Source organism: Melanotaenia boesemani, chromosome 8, assembly GCF_017639745.1.
Source record: "Melanotaenia boesemani isolate fMelBoe1 chromosome 8, fMelBoe1.pri, whole genome shotgun sequence".
Lineage (NCBI taxonomy): Eukaryota > Metazoa > Chordata > Actinopteri > Atheriniformes > Melanotaeniidae > Melanotaenia > Melanotaenia boesemani.
Genome location: NC_055689.1, coordinates 27,462,736 through 27,480,419, shown reverse-complemented (window position 1 = coordinate 27,480,419; position 17,684 = coordinate 27,462,736). Strand labels below are relative to the sequence as shown.

The 17,684-nt window shown below is 40.2% G+C and overlaps 1 protein-coding gene across 7 annotated transcripts in view; it reads left to right on the top strand.

The window, feature by feature from the left end:
• The window catches only part of cadm3 (cell adhesion molecule 3), a 109,382-nt gene that overhangs the window by 85,559 nt on the left and 6,139 nt on the right, over window positions 1–17,684 (top strand). For 4 of the 7 annotated variants that reach the window (XM_041991981.1, XM_041991980.1, XM_041991978.1 and 1 more), the window contains exons 6-10: window positions 3,628–3,798; window positions 4,452–4,542; window positions 11,338–11,510; window positions 12,588–12,608; window positions 16,772–16,897. In XM_041991981.1, coding sequence (XP_041847915.1) covers window positions 3,628–3,798; window positions 4,452–4,542; window positions 11,338–11,510; window positions 12,588–12,608; window positions 16,772–16,897 — 582 coding nt within the window. The remainder of the gene's footprint in view (window positions 1–3,627; window positions 3,799–4,451; window positions 4,543–11,337; window positions 11,511–12,587; window positions 12,609–16,771; window positions 16,898–17,684) is intronic. The other 3 variants (XM_041991983.1, XM_041991982.1, XM_041991984.1) reach the window with 2 other exon arrangements.

Below are 17,684 nucleotides of genomic sequence, written 5' to 3'. Positions count from 1 at the left end.
CATCACCCTCTCTTCTCACCCACTTTTGATGGGCTAACATCTTGCGTTGGAAAGTTGATGCTTGACTTGAATGAACTTGATTGGCTAGCAACACCTCTGCTCCTTTTAAGCTGAAGTATGGGTTCGATGGGTGACCCTGACGTTTGGAATTGCATCAACAATTAGTCATGAGATCAGACACGTGAATAGTCAGGTGGTTTAATTGGCTAGCACCAGCTGCCTTGAAAAGTTGAGCTACTCTGGACCCCAGGAAGAGCAGCTGCTGCATTAGCTCCAGCTAATGGGAATTCCAATAAAGGAATAAAGGAATTTTGAATTTTGCAGCCCAATTAAACTCACCATAAGACAGGGAATGGGAGGCCCAGAGTATTTTAAATAAAGTTTTCTGAGCCACCCATCACTAAAAAAAAATGGGTTTTTTTCTTACTGGTAATGTCACTTTTCTTTTTGCATTTTATTTGCTCTTATGCAAGAATGAATCGACTTCCTGATAGAGATTCTACAGCATGTTTTCTGAAACAACATGCTAGTTAGTCTTCCAAATCCATAAGGTCCCTTTAATTCACTTTTATTTTATAATCCTGTGTCCACCACAGCTTGTATTTTATCTTATATTAACCCCACTTTAAATGGCTGGATATGGGAATTACAATCAGGCTGAGAAACAAACATTGACCCACGTGGCTTCAGTACGATGTGGCTAAATTTGCATTTAACAGTTTTGAATGAATTGACCCTTTAAGAGGTGAAGTTTGTGCATAATCCAACTCAGCCTATTAATGCTCTCCCACCCAAAGTGCTTATTACTCCACTTACAGCAGCTGACTTGTAAATCTGCCCTGATAATCTAATAATGAACTGAGGGAATGTGAATTATGGGCAAATGTGCATCACTGCCGTCTTGGGAGAAGCCACTTAAACTTACAGTCTCTTATTTTTTCTTAATGAATGTGTTGAATCAGTTCCACGACCCCTTGGGCCTGAAAACCTTATTAAAAGTCAATTGTATGATTCAGAAATAGTGTACACAAGAGTCTGGGAGTAAACAACCGTGATCTTCCCGAACCCAAGTTAGGCTGTGGATATCCATGGTCTTTAATTAGATTCCCATGAAATCCAGGACTGAATCTAAAGTGTTACTCCTTACATATAAAGCTATTAATAATCTTGTTCCATTTTATATTAATGATCTCCTTGTTCCAAGTTGTCCAAGAAGAACACTCCATTCTCAAGCTGCAGGCCAGCTTTTGGTTCCCGTGTTCTAGAAGTCGATGGGGAGGCGGAGCCTTTAGCTATCAGACTCCTCTCCTGTGGAACCAGCTCACTTTCAGCGTTGAGGATGCAAACTGTCTATTACTGTTTATTATAAGGCTTAAAACATTCATTTTTAAGAAAGTCTATAGTTGAGCTTAGCCAGTTCAAAGTCTATTATTTATCTTTGCACCATGTTATAATCAGTTAGTTTTATTCTTTCAAGCTTTCTACTTGTCCTCTTTTAAAGTATTTATTTAATTAACTGTTTTAGATTATTTCCTAATTCATGTTATTCTGTTTAACTGTTAGTTATTTTAACTTTTCTTTTCTGTGAAGCACTTTGACGTTCATCTGTGCTTGAAAGGTGCTGTATAAATACAGAAATTGTTTACTTACTGACATTAATGAAAGCAATATTCTGTCTGACTGTGTGTGTGTGTGTGTGTGTGTGTGTGTGCCAAAAGAGAAAACGGTGGGAGAAACAGCCTCTGACGAAAAGACTCCTCTGAGTGGCGTGAGATTATTGAAATGCACCTGGAAAGTAAACTAATTTTCTCAGGGGGTCAGAGGACTGGTTATGGTAATAAAAAGAGAGATGTCATTAGATTCAGCTGTATTTGAAGTACTCTCGGGTGTGGGAGGAAGCAGAGGGGTGTTTTCAAGAGAGAGGCAGTGAAAAAAGAGGTGTGTATGTTTGTGCAAGTGTGTGTTTTTCCGTCTGCTTCCCTGCCACTATCTCTGTCTCCTCTGAGTATAGTTATTCATGAGCTTGACCTACATGTGCCAATGTTTGCGTGTGCATGTGTGAGTGTGCTTGTCAGCCCATGCAGGAGTAAGCGATAAGGTTCTGGTCCACTCTCCAAGATTCACCAACCACTTTCACGGTCTGACCACAGAGTTTGATATTTCTCCTTACAATAATGGGCAATCTCCAGATGACAGTCTCTACTGTGTTCATGCTTTCCTACTGGAACTGGAGCGCTGCTTCTGCACGGGCACACTAACTGTACCCCTGCCCAGCTCTTCTTCTGCACAGCTTACCATTCACAAATGGAAAGCATAACAAAGGAAGGGAAAGTGTTCCGTAAATCAGCTTAAATAACAAGAGGGGTATAACAGATTGCAGCTGAGATGCTGCAGATTCTTTTCATCACGAGCAGGGTTGCCTCACTGTCCACAGCCACAGATTAAAATCAAGTAAAATGCAGACAGTCTCCTAAGCAACAGCGAGTAACTGAGCCCAAGGAAAGCCAGACGTAGCAGCATTAGATCTTTAGCCTCTCTTGTCCCTTTGGTGTCCTTCAACATGAGGCATCACAGACAGGCCCAGTTGCTAAATATGAGCACGCTGTGTGCAGTTTACTGATGTTACATTACAGAGGTTTTGGCTGCAGACGGGGAGCCTTGCATGATGGAACTGCCATCATACAAGGCTGACTTTTTTTTTTTTTTAATTATTTCTTGCAGCTTAGAAGATAGAAAGCTTTCAAATAGAAAAACCTCTCCTCTGCCAGCTAAGGGCGGATGTAAAGCTGGGAGGATTTGAAAATGAATGTTACCAGAATATAAATGGCTTCAGAAATGAAGCAATCCTAGAAAATTGCAGGGTGGCTGTGGCTCAGGTGGTTGAGAAGGGGTTGTCTACTAATCAGGAGGCTGGTGTTAAAGTCACAAGTGCTTCTATATGTCAAAGTTTCCTCAGACACTGTAGTTCCTCTGAATGTCGCTTTGCATTGCAACTCTTCCATCTCTTGTTAGTTTAGTGCAAATACAGCCATAAGGAATATTTTTTTCTTTTCGGATGCTTAAAATTATGTCTTTATCTTGACTTACAGTCCATTAATTTATTTTAGTTTGAGTAATGACTTGAGATATGACTTAGCCACAAAAAGTGATGCTAAGTACTTTTTTATATATATCTATTTTTCAGCTAAACAAATGTCTGAGCTTAGCGACAGGAAAGTAAGCAAGCCTTGGTGGGCCCACAGAATTATTGGAAGAACTGAAGATAAACATTAGAAAAGTCTTTTAAGCAGAGAAAATCATTCAAATTTGATGTTTCAATAAATATAGCCCAAAATGCATTGTTAGGCATACAGTATATGTGACACATGATGATTGATCGCAGGACAAAACAGCCAGGGGCACAAGGTAACTGGAGAGAAAAGGCATTTTTCATTTGATGGGAACAAATTGGGGGCATTGCCGTTTTGCCCCTTTGACAACATGAAAGCACCATATCCCAATTACAGCAGTATTCTTCTACATTTTCTATTGTGATTGTTTTGTCCTGTATGCTAGACTATTCCCTAATTAAGATGCAGACACCTTCCTCTTGACTGTCCTCCTCATTCTCATCCATCTTCACCTCAGGGCGACCAGACGTGGTGGAGTCCGTTCCAGACGACCCCACATACAACGTGAGCAGCGAGCTCACCCTGGAAGTGAGCGCTAGCGACGACAACGTCCTCATCACCTGCGCCGTGGACCACCCCTCTCTCGCCCCGGGGGACAAGAGGAGCGAGCAGGCTCTGAGGGTGTTGTGTGAGTCAACTGGGAAATGGAGGGTGGAAGCTGCGGGGGTGGTGAGTGGTTAGGGATGGAAAATACAGCAGGTACACAAAGGAAAAAGAGAGGTAAATGCAAAGCAAAACCTTAAACTGCCTGTCTTCTTTTTTATATATTTTTGCCCTGACCTTCTCTTTATTGAGCAGTACAAGCAAATTTTCCCCCTTTCACTTTGATCTTTACTTCTATAATTTCAACAGCACCAATTTGTAATAATGACCACACAGGAATTTCACCTTCCTGTGCTGCTGCACTCAGCTAGAGTCAAGACACAGTGGATAAGAAGAGCAGGCTATCATCAAAAATGAAACCATAAATAGAGGCACAGAGTCTGTGACAGTGCTGCCATCCTGTGGGCGAGGCCACAGTACTGCATTGCCGAGGGAAAGCGTGCGTTGTGTAAGGGATTATGTCATAGACACAGGCAGAGGGAAGCTGACGCCTACAGGATGCAGATAGTATTAGAGATGAAGATGGGGATGAATGAGAGTGTGTTGTGTTCATGTCTGTATCATAAGTCCCGTGTTATGTAACTGGACTCTGTGTGTTTCTGTGTGTGTGTGTGTGTGTGTGTGTGTGTGTGTGTGTGTGTGTGTGTGTGTGTGTGTGTGTGCGTTCACCTTCTGCAGATTCCCCTAATGTACAGATCCAACCTGAGAGCGATCTTCCAAGAGAGGGAGAGAAGTTTTATCTTCGCTGTTTGGGCAACGGAAACCCTGAGTAAGCCTTTTTTAACTCATATCCTTTTACTCAGTCTAAACACTCATCCAGTAACCCACTGACTCAATTTACATCAACAAAAGCTCAATTAATACCTCATCAGTTAAATACAGCAATACAAAAATGTCATTAAATAAAAGTATTGCTCTAAAAATATAATCAATTATATCTGCATGTAATACCACTAAACGCTATGTTCAATCAGATTCCAACAGAGCTACAATAAGTTTTTCTCCTCTGTCAATAAGGGCTGTTAAATACTTGAATGAACAGCTCTTTTTCTAGATGTGTGCCGACTGAACCAACAAGAGTGACTTATTGCCATCAGTGAGTGAATTAGTAGCTTTAACTCAAAGTGATCCTCTTGCTGGTGACTGACAGCACTTGTGTAAGCTCAGCTGTGACTCAGTGTTGCATCTTCACCAAACAAATATGTTGAAAAGATAATCACACAATGAAATTTAGACCTAAAAAGCAGGCAGCTGAACTATGTTACAGCCCTCAACTGTTGGAAAACAGTGATTTGTTGTTGTATTCACTTGGCTCTGTTTTAAGATTGCCTGCAAACCAAAGATAATCCAAGATGATATCCTGTAATTTGACAGAAATCCCAGCTCAGAGGGTTAAAAAGTACATACGGTGCATGCTACGAACTGCAAGAGCCGTACCAGCAAAAGCACGGTTCATGTGGTGAATCTCTATAATGGTAGGTGGAACTATCAGCACTCACTTCAAAGGACCCAAAAAACACAACACCAAAGGCAAGGTGGTAAAGTCAAACAGGTGAGCTTTACTTCAAAAGAAGATTTAAGGTTACAAGAACCAGGCAGGCAAACAAAGCACAAGGAGCAGCCATAGGCAAAATCTACAAAACAGGCAAAGTCTAGAAAACCAATCAAGAAGCAGGTCAGGACAACAGCAGTAAGCCAAAAACAGCCTCACCATTGGATTCAGATGAACAGATGGTCGGGCAAGAGAGAAGATCGGGTGATGCAGAAAGTGCTGGGGAGGTGGGAGGGGCTACTCTGATGCAAAATGGGATCAACAATCACCATGAATGAATGAGTCAAAGAAAGACCTGGCCCTCAACTTTACCCTGAGGTTTAATCTAAGCCCTCAGAGAGTTTACTGACATCACAGCTGCTGTTCAGCAGTTTGAGAGTTTATTGGGGCTCAAAATGTATAAAAAGGACAATTAAACTGGACATACATTGCCCGGAAACATCATCCTTACAGGATAAAAAAAAAAAAAATTCCAGCATGCATCTAGAAAATCATGAACAAAAGTAAAAGCTTTACATGAATTTACCTGAAAATGCAATAAATAAAAAAGAAAAAGAGCAAAGGCAAGCAGCCAGATGCTTGCAGATAGATTGCAATATCTAGATAAAGAGTTGTTCATTCAAGCATTTCACAGCCATCCATGAGTTCAGGAAAGTCAGCAGACTGGTGGACACAGAAAGGGCTCGTAACGGCAATCATGGCTCATTTAAAAAATAATACAGCCCTGAATCCTAAGCATATACCTGCACAGAGAAGGTCACGTTAACTTTAGGCAACCAACAGGATCATTTTGAAGAGAAAATCAGCTTGGAGCTGGAGGTATCATTGTGTTTGCATTGAACAGGATTTACAGCTGCATGGAAATCCATCTCACCAGATTTCAAGCTTTCTGTTTGTGACAAGAGTAAAAAAGTTTAGACAACTAGTAGTCTTAAAATTTAGACTTAAGTCTGTCTCTGCTGGTTGGATATTGATCAAACTGGTTGAAAATCTTTCAGTCCCTTCCCAAGTTCAAAAGTGCCTGCCCATTTCTAAACACTTCCAGAGTCCATAACAAAACATCACCAGGCTGACGTGCTGCTACTTCAACTGTTTTCCTTTTGAATGCAGTTTGAAATGTAAAGCTAATTAAGGATTTTTACACTGTTTTTAAATACCTTTTCACAAACTGCTGCTCACCTCAGTTGTTTGAAGGTGTGATTCCACGTTATAATTTACTGTAGTGTATCTGAGTACATGACAGCATTTATGTAAAAGCTGCCTCTTACCCAACACCTCTGCAAGGTGTAATGAAATGTGTATTGATGGAAGCTCTGCCTCTAATGAACAGGTCAGGCTGGGTGTAACAGCCCTCGCATTAATCGAAGCTTTCACCCTGCTCATACAAAGAGGCCTCGATGGATTTTAGAGACACTTTAGACCAGTATATAATAAAGCACACACATGTAAACAATTTCAAATTTAATTACAGTAAAGGTGTTGAATTACATGGCAGGTACACAATCATAAACACAAACAAATCCCTCAATGATGCACATGCTCTCACACAATTCTCCTGACAGAACGCAATCACACATTAACTTGTTTAATTTCTGACACCCTCTTGCACAAATAGCCACTTGTTCAAACACAATGAGGGGAAAAAACACCTGCTTGTACAAGTGCTCGCATGTTCACTGATATGGTGTATACACAACTTCCCTGTTGCCAGCACACACAGAAACAACCTCCCAACCTGCATCTTAAATCCTACCCACACAAATACACTCTTCCCCCGGCCTTTCTGCATTATAGATGAACCTCCATTGATCCGCTTTCCTCCCTACCTTTCCTTTTCTACCTCCATCTGTCCCTCCATCACCAGGTATCTCTCTGCCGTCTTGTCACTCACGCCTCACCCGCTCCTCTCTGTCTTGTAATGCCGCCTCCCTGCCCTCGTCCTCTCCACGTCCTTTCCTATAACTCTCCTCTATCTCTCCTCACACCTTTTCGCCCTCAACTCCCCATCTCTCCTCCTCTTCTTCACCCAGCTGTCATCCCCTCCCTCCTCTGCCCCCCCCCCCCTTGTCAGTTCATCACAGGAGAGGCTGGGAAGAAGACTTAGCTGCTGGTTTTGAGTGGCAGGTGTGCATAGGGGGGCGGGGGAGGAGGAGGGGACTGTCATTGCATGTGAGAGCAGATAAATTAAAAACAGTTAAGACGCAATGTCCAGGGAGCTGCTATGTTGGCAATCTGTCTGTGACACAATTGCAGTCTAGATGAAACCATCCATTGAATTATGTATGCTCTACATGAGGAATAGCCATGTTTTATGGTAATAAATGGCTCTTTCTTGTTCAAATGGCCTTGCCAGTGCAAGAGTTCAGGGGATCACCTATTCTAAATATACCCTTGATTCATAGTGCTGTGAGGGGTTTTAGATAAAAGTGGCAAAATATGTACCTAAAAGAAATAAGGATATGAAAGAAGAGCAAGAAAGAAGGGGCAGAAGAAGAAGAAATAGAGGAGGAAGAAAAATAAACCAACTGGAAAGGATGAGGTAGTGTGAAGCGAAGCGATGTGTGGGTGGAGGGGAGGCGTAAAGATACGGTGACAAGCAACAAATGACCAGGACAGACAGAGGGAGCGCAAACAAGAGAAAGCTGGTGTGTATATGTATGTGTGTGTGACAAAGAGAGAGTACCGTGCTCAGTTAGGTGCAACGCTGTTTGTGGATGAGCTAGTGTCCAATCAAATCAGATACAGGTCGCCCCTGCTGCTGTCAGTCAAAGCCCAATCACCGCTTCAACACCTTTTCTCTGACACACCCAGCATATCAGCTCTTTCCCCCGTGGAGCTGCCCTCCACAATCAAACTCTATGAATGTCACACTCCATCCTGTGATACACCTTTTTTTTCCTGCGTGGCCTCATCACGTTGGGTTCAAAGGAATAGCTAAGCATTTCAAATTCTATACTGTGTTTCCTTGACGCCCAGCAGCAGGAAGGAGAGGAAGGAATTTGTGCACATCCATTATATTTCCCATTTATTTGATCAGCACAGCCAGGAAATGCTCATTATCCAGTATTCTGCTCTTCAAGTCATTAGGAGAGTTTAGCTCTCAGCCTTCTTTGTTCAACATATTTAAAACCAAAAAAGCTTAAATAACTTTGACCTATTGCATCCAAACTTTTTTAAGTGTGCAAGGTTGTGGTCAGGTTTAGAAAACAGCAGGGGGCTTGTAACAAGCTTACAGTAATCTGTAACTTATTAAAGCACAAGGCTGATCGTGCATCATGCTCATCTTACTTAAAAATGTACCTTTCTGACTCATTTTGGTGATTTATTATGTACATTTCTGGAGCCGCCACAGCTGGGCAGCTTCCTGACTCTGAGAAACCACACGTCACAACTTTTGTTTCTGAAACACTGCATCAGTTTACAGCTAAGTTTCCTTGTATGCACCCTGTCACATGCCAGCAACTAGATATCAACTCGTTGGCTGTTTTGAACATGCACTGTGGCTGATTCAGCAAAGAAACAGGGGAATTATTGTGGGAAGAGAGGAAAAGAAAGAGAGAAAGTGACAGAGCAAGAAATGAAACAAAAGTCAACATCAGACTGACTTTTACTAGTTGGAGAGCGCTCCGAGTAGATGTAGGACCCAAGATGGATGCTGAAGTAGAGCTCAGTAGAGCTTCTTTCAGCTTGGTTATCGATATCCTTACGTATAGCTACAGGCTGATCTTAGGTACAGTGACAGTAAACAATGCTGATGAAAAGAAATCCTGAAACTGTTTTTTCCAAAACGAGAGTCTGCCTACAGTGTCCTCACCATCGATCCGATGGGTTGAAGCTGGCCAGTAAAAGATAGTAGTAAAAATATGGTTCGCCCCGCCACCTGCTAAGTGCTTTTTGAAAGCATCTTTATCTATTGAGCAATCACTTCACTCTGTGACCTTCTCCCAGCTAAAATAGGCCCCTTTGCTTAAAATACTTAAAGCTTACTTCTATTTCAGGTACCTGCAAAGGCAGGCTAATGTAATTTTCTTCCTAATCAAACTCTATATAGCATAGTTAGCTTTAAGCGTGCAGTGATTAAATTTGTGGCAACAATTTTTAAGATTTTAACTAGATTTTTTTTTTTTTTATAACTTTTAGCTCTGTTTTCCTGAGGAAAAATCTATCTCTTTAGCAGCCAGATACGCTGCTTTCTTTACCAGATAGCCACTGACACTCTCCATTGGATGTTTAGTGCTTGACAGGGAGTAGCAGCATCAGAGCTTTTAGCTGAAAAGAGCTGCCTGATGTGTCTTGAACTCCACTGCTGCGAGTTGATTGAATCAAAGTGGTTTAACTGCTGGCTGCAAAGCATGGAGCTGAAAAAAAGAAACAAAAAACAGTGAATAGTCTGTTAAACTGAGGAGAACAGCAGAGTTAGATTGGTTACTTTTACCATTTGTTCATACAGAAATTTTGAATAGAACAGCTTTAAGTGTGTCCATCTTCTGGAGGAGCCAGTTTAAAAACAATGACATGTAGCCTCCCCTGGATGTAGATTTAAATACTAATCCGTAATTGTAAAACATTCTGTATCTCCTAACATGATACTTTTGGTAAAATAAGATTTTATTAGCATAATTTTACTAAATTTACTTTAAGGATTTAGAATAAATATCACCCTAGAGCTCATTTGTTTGCAGTGATAATTATTACATCTAAGAAATTGTGGTTTATGCAGCAGCCAAAGTGCACATTACTGCAACAAAAGATGTCTTCAAGCTAATCATTACTTTTTCATCGTGTTTACTAATGCATGCTTTCAAATTGAAAGGTTTACACCTAACAAAAGCTTACAGACCCAAATTAAACATAGAATTTAGGCATGCATGATTGGAATTATCACCATGTTCTGCTGAAGCTACCTGCTGTATAACACAGAGTGACTTCTGAGCGTTATATTCAATAACAGAACACGAGCTACAGCCTGTAAATGTGAAGTTAATTGTTCAGTTAATTGCTTATTATCTTGCATTTGAAAGCAGTGTAATACAACAGCTGATTACATTTTATTGCAGGTAACGAGACCATGTAGCAAAACACTCTTGTTTTAAATACTTAATGGTTGAATGATCATTTTTTTTATTCGCCTCAAGACAGCTGACTAAACACGAAAGCTGCACTTTGGTATTCAAATATCTAAAATAAAAAATATTTAAACTTTGACTGCATAACTGTAAGTGTCAAGAGGGTGGGCTATATTTTTCATCATGTTTAAGGTAGTATGAGGATGCTTCTAAGCAGCAACAATGATGATTTACAGCTTATAACTTCAAAATATTGCTATTAAGTGGCTTCATCTAGCAGCTCCTAGAAGTAATTACTAAACTAAAACCATGAATTTACAATTTGCACCTTTAGAGCTGTTTAGGAGGGTTTTTTCCCCCCACATTTCGAAGGCTGATTAATCAGTCCAAGACATTCATGTCTGTCCCTGATTCAGATTCGCCGTCACTGTAATTACTGTACAGAGCTTAAGGACTCGCTCATTTGCATAATTGATTCTTTTATCGAGGCACGTCTGGCTAGCTGTCTCATATACAATCTGTTAAACAGAATGGAGTTTTTAACGGGGCAGACATGAATGCTGATCTTCATTCTGTTGTCTCCCTGCATCTCTAAATCTCTTCAAGCTTCAGACGGCATTGCATCCATCATTCCTTTTCTTCACTTCTGTCTTTTTTGTCCCTCAGTCCTCTTTCCGCTTTCTTCCTGTAATATCAGTCTCTTTTCCTTATTGGTTCTCAGTTGCTTTCATCTGCAGATTCTATCTTTTATTTTGCTCTATTAAATCCTCCCAGTTTCTCCTCTCCACGGACTGTTCCCTCTCCTTCTCCCTCAGATTCACGCTCAATAATTTCATCTTTTGACTGCTCTAATTATATCCTTTCTTTTTTTTGCTAATTGTGCAAAGCAAGCACAGTTCATCTCGGGATTTTTATTCCATTTCTGTCTCACTTTCTCCTGTCTCAGGCCTCTTAGCTACTTCTGGGAGAAGAAGGATGGAGAGCTCCCCCCACTGGCCAAGTCCGAGGGTGCTTTCTTGTATTTCTCCATGCTCAACAAGTCAGACAACGGGGTGTACCTCTGCCATGCTGACAACGGCATTGGAAAAAACAAGGGGGAGTACACACTTCTGGTGCAAGGTAAGAACAAAGCAGAAAAAGGGGGAAAATAAGAGAGGGGGAAGTGATGGAGGTCTAATGTAAAACGGGGGTTCTTCTTTTATGTTTCTTCATCACATTTTTTTTCTCGTTTGTTGTGGTTTTTGCTTGTACTTCCATCTTTTTTTCTCTTCTGATTTTCTTTCATTTCTTTCTTCTTGTTTTTGGTTTATTTTTTTTCTCATCCAACCGCGCTACCAACACCACCAACCGCTTTCACATATTCTTGCACCTCTTTCCCCTTTGCTGTAATGTGTCCCATTCGTTCGATCCGTGGCCGTTTTTTTTGTTTTTTTTGGTGCTTTGCTTGCCCCACAAAGATCTCACCGACCCAGACTCCCCAGAAACCATATTCCCAAAATCATCTTTGCCACCTTCATCTTCCTCCCCTGACATCTTCTATGGTTCAGGCTCTGAATCCACTGATTTCCTCTTCAGCTTCTCCCCTTCAACTGTCATCCCAACCACCATCTCTCCCGCACCCACCACCGCTCTCTCCAATGCCCTCTTCCCTGATCTGCCACTGTCTCCTGAACCTTCCCCAACTCCTCCCCTTGCAAGCATCTCCCCCTCCCACTCCTCCCCCACACCCTCAGTTTCCGTCCGGCTGAATGGAGTTTACACTTTCACAGGTAAAACCAGTTACACACTTGCACACACACAAGCAGCTTAGTAATGGAGTGGAAAAAGAAAACCATTAAAGTTACTGCTTTGTTATTTTCTCCTTCAATACACAGATTGTGTAGCTGTCAAAGAGTGTTTTTTTTTATGTGCACACACATATTTAGAAAAAACAAACACACAGAAACAGGCTGAAGAGACAAGAAACAGACAATGATGGACAGAGATTTTATCGGTGTGGCGGTATCACAGCTGTTTCATATTTTTTTCTTGTTTTCCTCTTTCCTCCTGTTGATAATCCCGCTCCATCATCCAAACACACTCCTCCATCCATCCATCCATCCATCCATCCATCCATCCATCCATCCATCCATCCATCCATCCATCCATCCATCCATCCATCCATCCAACAATCCATCTACTCATCCACTTGAGAAGATGAGGCAAAGAACATTTCAGGTATAACTTTTCCACCAATCACCTGTCTTTATGACTTTCTGTCGTTCTGACTTTTTGTCTACCTCTCTGTGTATCTGGTTGTCTGTAGTTCTCTGTTTTTGTTTGTCTTACATACTGTGAAAAAAAAGAGAAATACTAGTCTGGGGCACCTTTGAACTCATGAGCAGAGGGATGAATATTTCATTCTCCCACCCACACAACACTTCTTGTTGCCCTTACATTCACAAACCGCCTCCAAACACAAGCACACATTTCGAAATGTTAGATACACTCGCTCATATCCTAAGACACATACATTAGCATGACCCCATAAGTTGTACTGTGTTTCACTTCCTGTGTGTGTGTGTGTCTGTCTCAGTGTACTAGAAGAGCGGGGTTATGCTTCGAGGTGTTCTTGGGTCTTGTCTGCCTTCCTTTGATGCTGACAGCAGGATTTATTGGTTCATTCTCATTCTCGCCTCGTCAGCATGCCCCTCTCACCCCCACACTAGCCAACCAGAGAGTGTGTTCGACTTTTCTGTGTGTGTCTCTTTTATTCTGCTCCCCTCTTTTCCTCTGTTCTCTTCTTTTCTGTCCTCGACTGGCCTCTGGTTTTGCTGTTATTGGGTACTTCGCATTTCTAAGTGGCAGAAGTGTTACTCCTTCCAGCAAAATTGGCCACTCACCACATCATCTGGTGTCCCAGCTGGTCGTAATGTGTTCCTTTCTTCTATCTGTTGGTTTCTGTTTTGTTTACATCTTTGGTTGTCTGCGGCTATTGTTGTGCCTTTGTGTCTGTTTGCTGTAACGTGATTGGATGTGAAAGCAGCTCTTTCCTCTTCTGGTTGAGTCTTTGCTTCCCCCTTCATTGGTTTGACCCCTTGAAGACTTTTGCAAGTGGAAGCCAGCCTCTCTTTCCAACTCCCTATTAATCCTCCATAATCTGTTTTATTTGTTTATTTTTGTACGAGAAGTGCTGTTTTTGAGTTGTTTCTATCTGAGTGACTTATTGTATATTTACACCCAGTGTTTGCTGAGGTCTGAAAAGACAGGCGAAATAAATGATGCCTCAGATCATTTTAGCACAAATTTAAATATTCTGAAAAGAAGAAATGGTTTAAGTATTAATCTGATGAGGAAAAGTGGGAGTGAAAGAATCTCTAATGTTGAAATTCCTCCAAACATCTCTAAACAACCAATTCCAATTTTTTAAAAACAGAGAAATCATTTTGTTTTTAGCTTTAATAATTTAATATTTCTCTTTTAGCTTTAGTTTTCTCAAGTTAAAACTAAAAATTGATTTAGAGCACATTAGACACATTGCTATGCAAACTATTTATTAATGAATCACATATCATCTAAGAACATTTTGGCACAGCTTTTATAGGAATACGTTATTTAAATTGTTGGCTTTAGTCTAACTAAATGGGTTACTGAACTTCTAATACCACATTTAGCAACAGGTTTTGCTAACAAAGTATGACAATAAATTTGTTAGCAATATGATTATTTTTTTGTAATATCCTGTCTCATTAACCCTTTAAAGTCTAATGTATCTTCTTTGATATAAGGTGTTTCTGAGACATATTGCATCACTTAATGAAAAAACTGCTGATAGTTATGTTCTGCCCCCTGGTGGATAGTTTTTGCACTACAATAATTCTGACATAAGACATGGTAATAAACGGTGCATTATCCAAATTATTTTGGCATCTTTGGGTATGTCGCTTTTTTTACTTATCCCTGGAGCTTAATGGACTTGAATTGAAGTGTTTTTATATTAAATTTTACAAAACTATACGAGAGTACAGGGCTTGTCAAAAGTTTGGGAGACTTTAAGTTTTTTCTCTGCATTCACCATTTCATAAATAAATTAAATGTATAGTATAAACCCTTCAGCCCCTCATGTAGCTTAATTCATATACACAGTTTTTTGTTTGTTTGCTTGTTTTACACACCTACTGCATCACCACATGAAAAAAAAAAACTGCTCAAAACTGTACAATCTTATACTCCTGGATACCTGTGGTACTACAGCAATTCTGACATATTACACAGTAATATTCTGAAGATACTGTATATGCAAATCATTTATATATTAATCTATTTATTTGCATTTAATTAAAGAGCAAAATATAGAGTTTAGATTAAAAAAAGAAGATATTTTTATGGTAATTATTTCTTGGGTCAAAGGTTTAAACCACACATCATATTCAGAAATTATGCTGCTGAGCTTAGTTTTTGAATTGTTGCAAATCACCCAAATAATAGTTTGCCTCCTGCACAAGTAGACAGCAGATACATGATAAAATCTTGGAACTAACAACACAACCCCTTGAATAAAATAGCAAAACGAGCAAAACCTTTACATGATTTGTACAGTAGCAGACACTCCTACCTATGCTTTCTCCCTCCCAGAGAATCAGAATCACAATACTTTATTAATCCTGGAGGAAATTATGTGCACACAGTCGCACAGGTAGGAGTGTCTGAGACAACATCACCTACTTCGAAGGTGCACAGAGAGAGAGAAAAATTCTACAGAGCTCAGACCTCCTGCTGCACTTGTAGTAAATAACTTCACTGCTTGACCAATTCATTTCAGCTCTTCACCTTCTTTAAGATCATGTTGAGGCACTACAAGCCAAATCATGTTGGCTAAACAGGGGGGCTGTTATATATTACTCTTATTATAAGTGTCACTGGAGTTCTTAGCACTTTTGCTTTATTTCTCCAATTGCATTTTAAGTGTTTGTGTTATAGTTTCCAAAAGTTTTTTGTACATACATGAAAAGATAAAAAAAAAGAACAGTCAGTTCTTTCCAAAAGTCTCAGAATTAGATGTCCCAATACATCTAAGTAGTGAGGATACAAAGCAAAATTGTAATAAATGATGCTTTTACAAATAAAATCAAATTAGCGCATCCTTAATGTTGGATGATTATTATACTATTTATAAAAGATGACTGTTGCCTCCGTTACATCACCCTTTGGTTTGTTGATTACAGTGATTTGAAGATAGTGAGAAAACAGTGAAACCCTAAAGCTTAAAATGGAATTTACTAAATGAACAACATGTTTTGAAGAAGATTTGAATTTATTGGAGGCTTTGCCTATTCATAACATGTTTACTAATTTCATTAATCAATCCCACTGCTGCCCAGTAGAAATAATGATGGATAATGGCGCCACTTTTAACACATGGAATTAGTGTTTATTTCTTATTTACAGTAATTTTATTTTTTATATATATTGTTTTTTTTGCAAGTGAATTAAAAAAAAGGGACATCTGACAGCTAAAGTAAACTTTATATGTGTAAACAGTACATGTTATGTGTTAAAAATGATACATTATAATGCATTGATGTCAATGATGTAACTTTTATTGATACACAAAAAAGTTTTTAAATATGGTAAAATAATATATATGGAATCCATATCAAAGTAGATTATGAAATTTAAATCTGGGGTCTTGAGGGCCTTAAACACCCCCCCCCCCCCCCCCCCCCCAGTTGGTGTTCCAGCCTCAGATTTTCCAAGATGAAATATTTTCACAGTCTAATTCAGGCAGGAGGGTAGAATCACTGAGTAACAGTGAAAAGACGTGAAAGGCGGTATTGCAACAGCCAAAGAGGGCAGGGATTTCTCCCGACATCAGATGTGTGTTCCCAACAGGAGTCTTTCAAGTGAACAAGACCTGGTCTGTAAACTACACAATCCTGTTGCAGGTTAGGCACAATTTTCACAGAGGATGACGAAATGGCCTCCTTTCTTTCGCCTGCCTTTTACATCCCTGTCTTTGCCTTCTGACGGTTTGCTGCTGTGGGTATTATATACTGATATACGTTTCTATTCTTTTTGTCTTCTCTCTGTCTCTCTCCCTATTATTCTCTCTCTCTTTCTCACACTGTTGCCACTTCGTTTCATTATCCGTCTCCCATTTTCACCAATATCCACCCACAAACTCCTACTTTTCTGTTTTTAATCTCTGTCCCTCTTTCTCCTCATATCTTACTTTCTTACTCATGCTATTTTGCTTACTTTTCCTCTCTTTTTCTTGTTTATTCTGTCTTTTCTTCTCATCTACTCCCAAACTCTTATCTTTACTACTTGGTCTCCTTACGTTTCTCTCTTTCTCTCTCTGGTCCTGACCTCTCCTTTTTTCTTCATGCCTTTGTCTGAAGACCCCACAGCCATGTCGACGTCTTCAGGGGTGGACCACGCCGTGATCGGAGGGGTGGTGGCCGTTATCGTCTTCATCCTGCTTTGCCTCCTTATCGTCCTTGGCAGATACCTCATCAGACACAAAGGTTGCCAGCACCAACACAGGAAGACACACTCATGCATGCATGTATGAGCACACAGGGAGACACAGTGCCATAAATATGGATGCATACTAAGACTGCATCTCACACTGACAAACAGGCATGTGCAGAGAAATGCATCAGCATATTTTTAGTTATGGAAATTTTAATTATTCCTGCCCAGATTGGGTTGTTAACTTACTCAACTATTTCAGTCTTTTGAGCGCATAAAACGACAAATAGCTATAAATATACACTCATTCACATTTTGAATTGCAATTTTTGTCACCTTTAAACTAAAAGACTACCCTAATTCAAGTAGGCTGTTTCATAAATATTTCCACACAGAGATACATTAGATTCACTTCCTGACTTTAGTGCTTCAAGCTAGCCCAGAATATCAAACATGACTGCCTGGCAGGTGGTGTTTACAGGTGCCAGTTCTGGTAAGGGTCATGTTTGTGTCACTGCACCGGTGATTCCCGGTGGCTGGTTTAAACGCCTGTGCTCAGGTGACCCTGTGTGTTAGGTGATGCATTTAGCTCTTGGTTGTGGCATACAAAAGCAGAAGTGACAGTAGCTACAATGGTGTAGTTGACACAAAGCTATATGTCCTGAGGCTTTACTGACATTTTTAATTAGTAGATAGGCTTCTTGGCTAAGTATGCACACATATTCATATCAGGTGAATAGTTTTTTCTATTCATCCCCTTGTTATATGTTAGCTGTTAACCAGGCTGCGAACAAGCTAAGCTAGCATGTCAAGACTAGCAACCCACTAGCTGGGTATGAA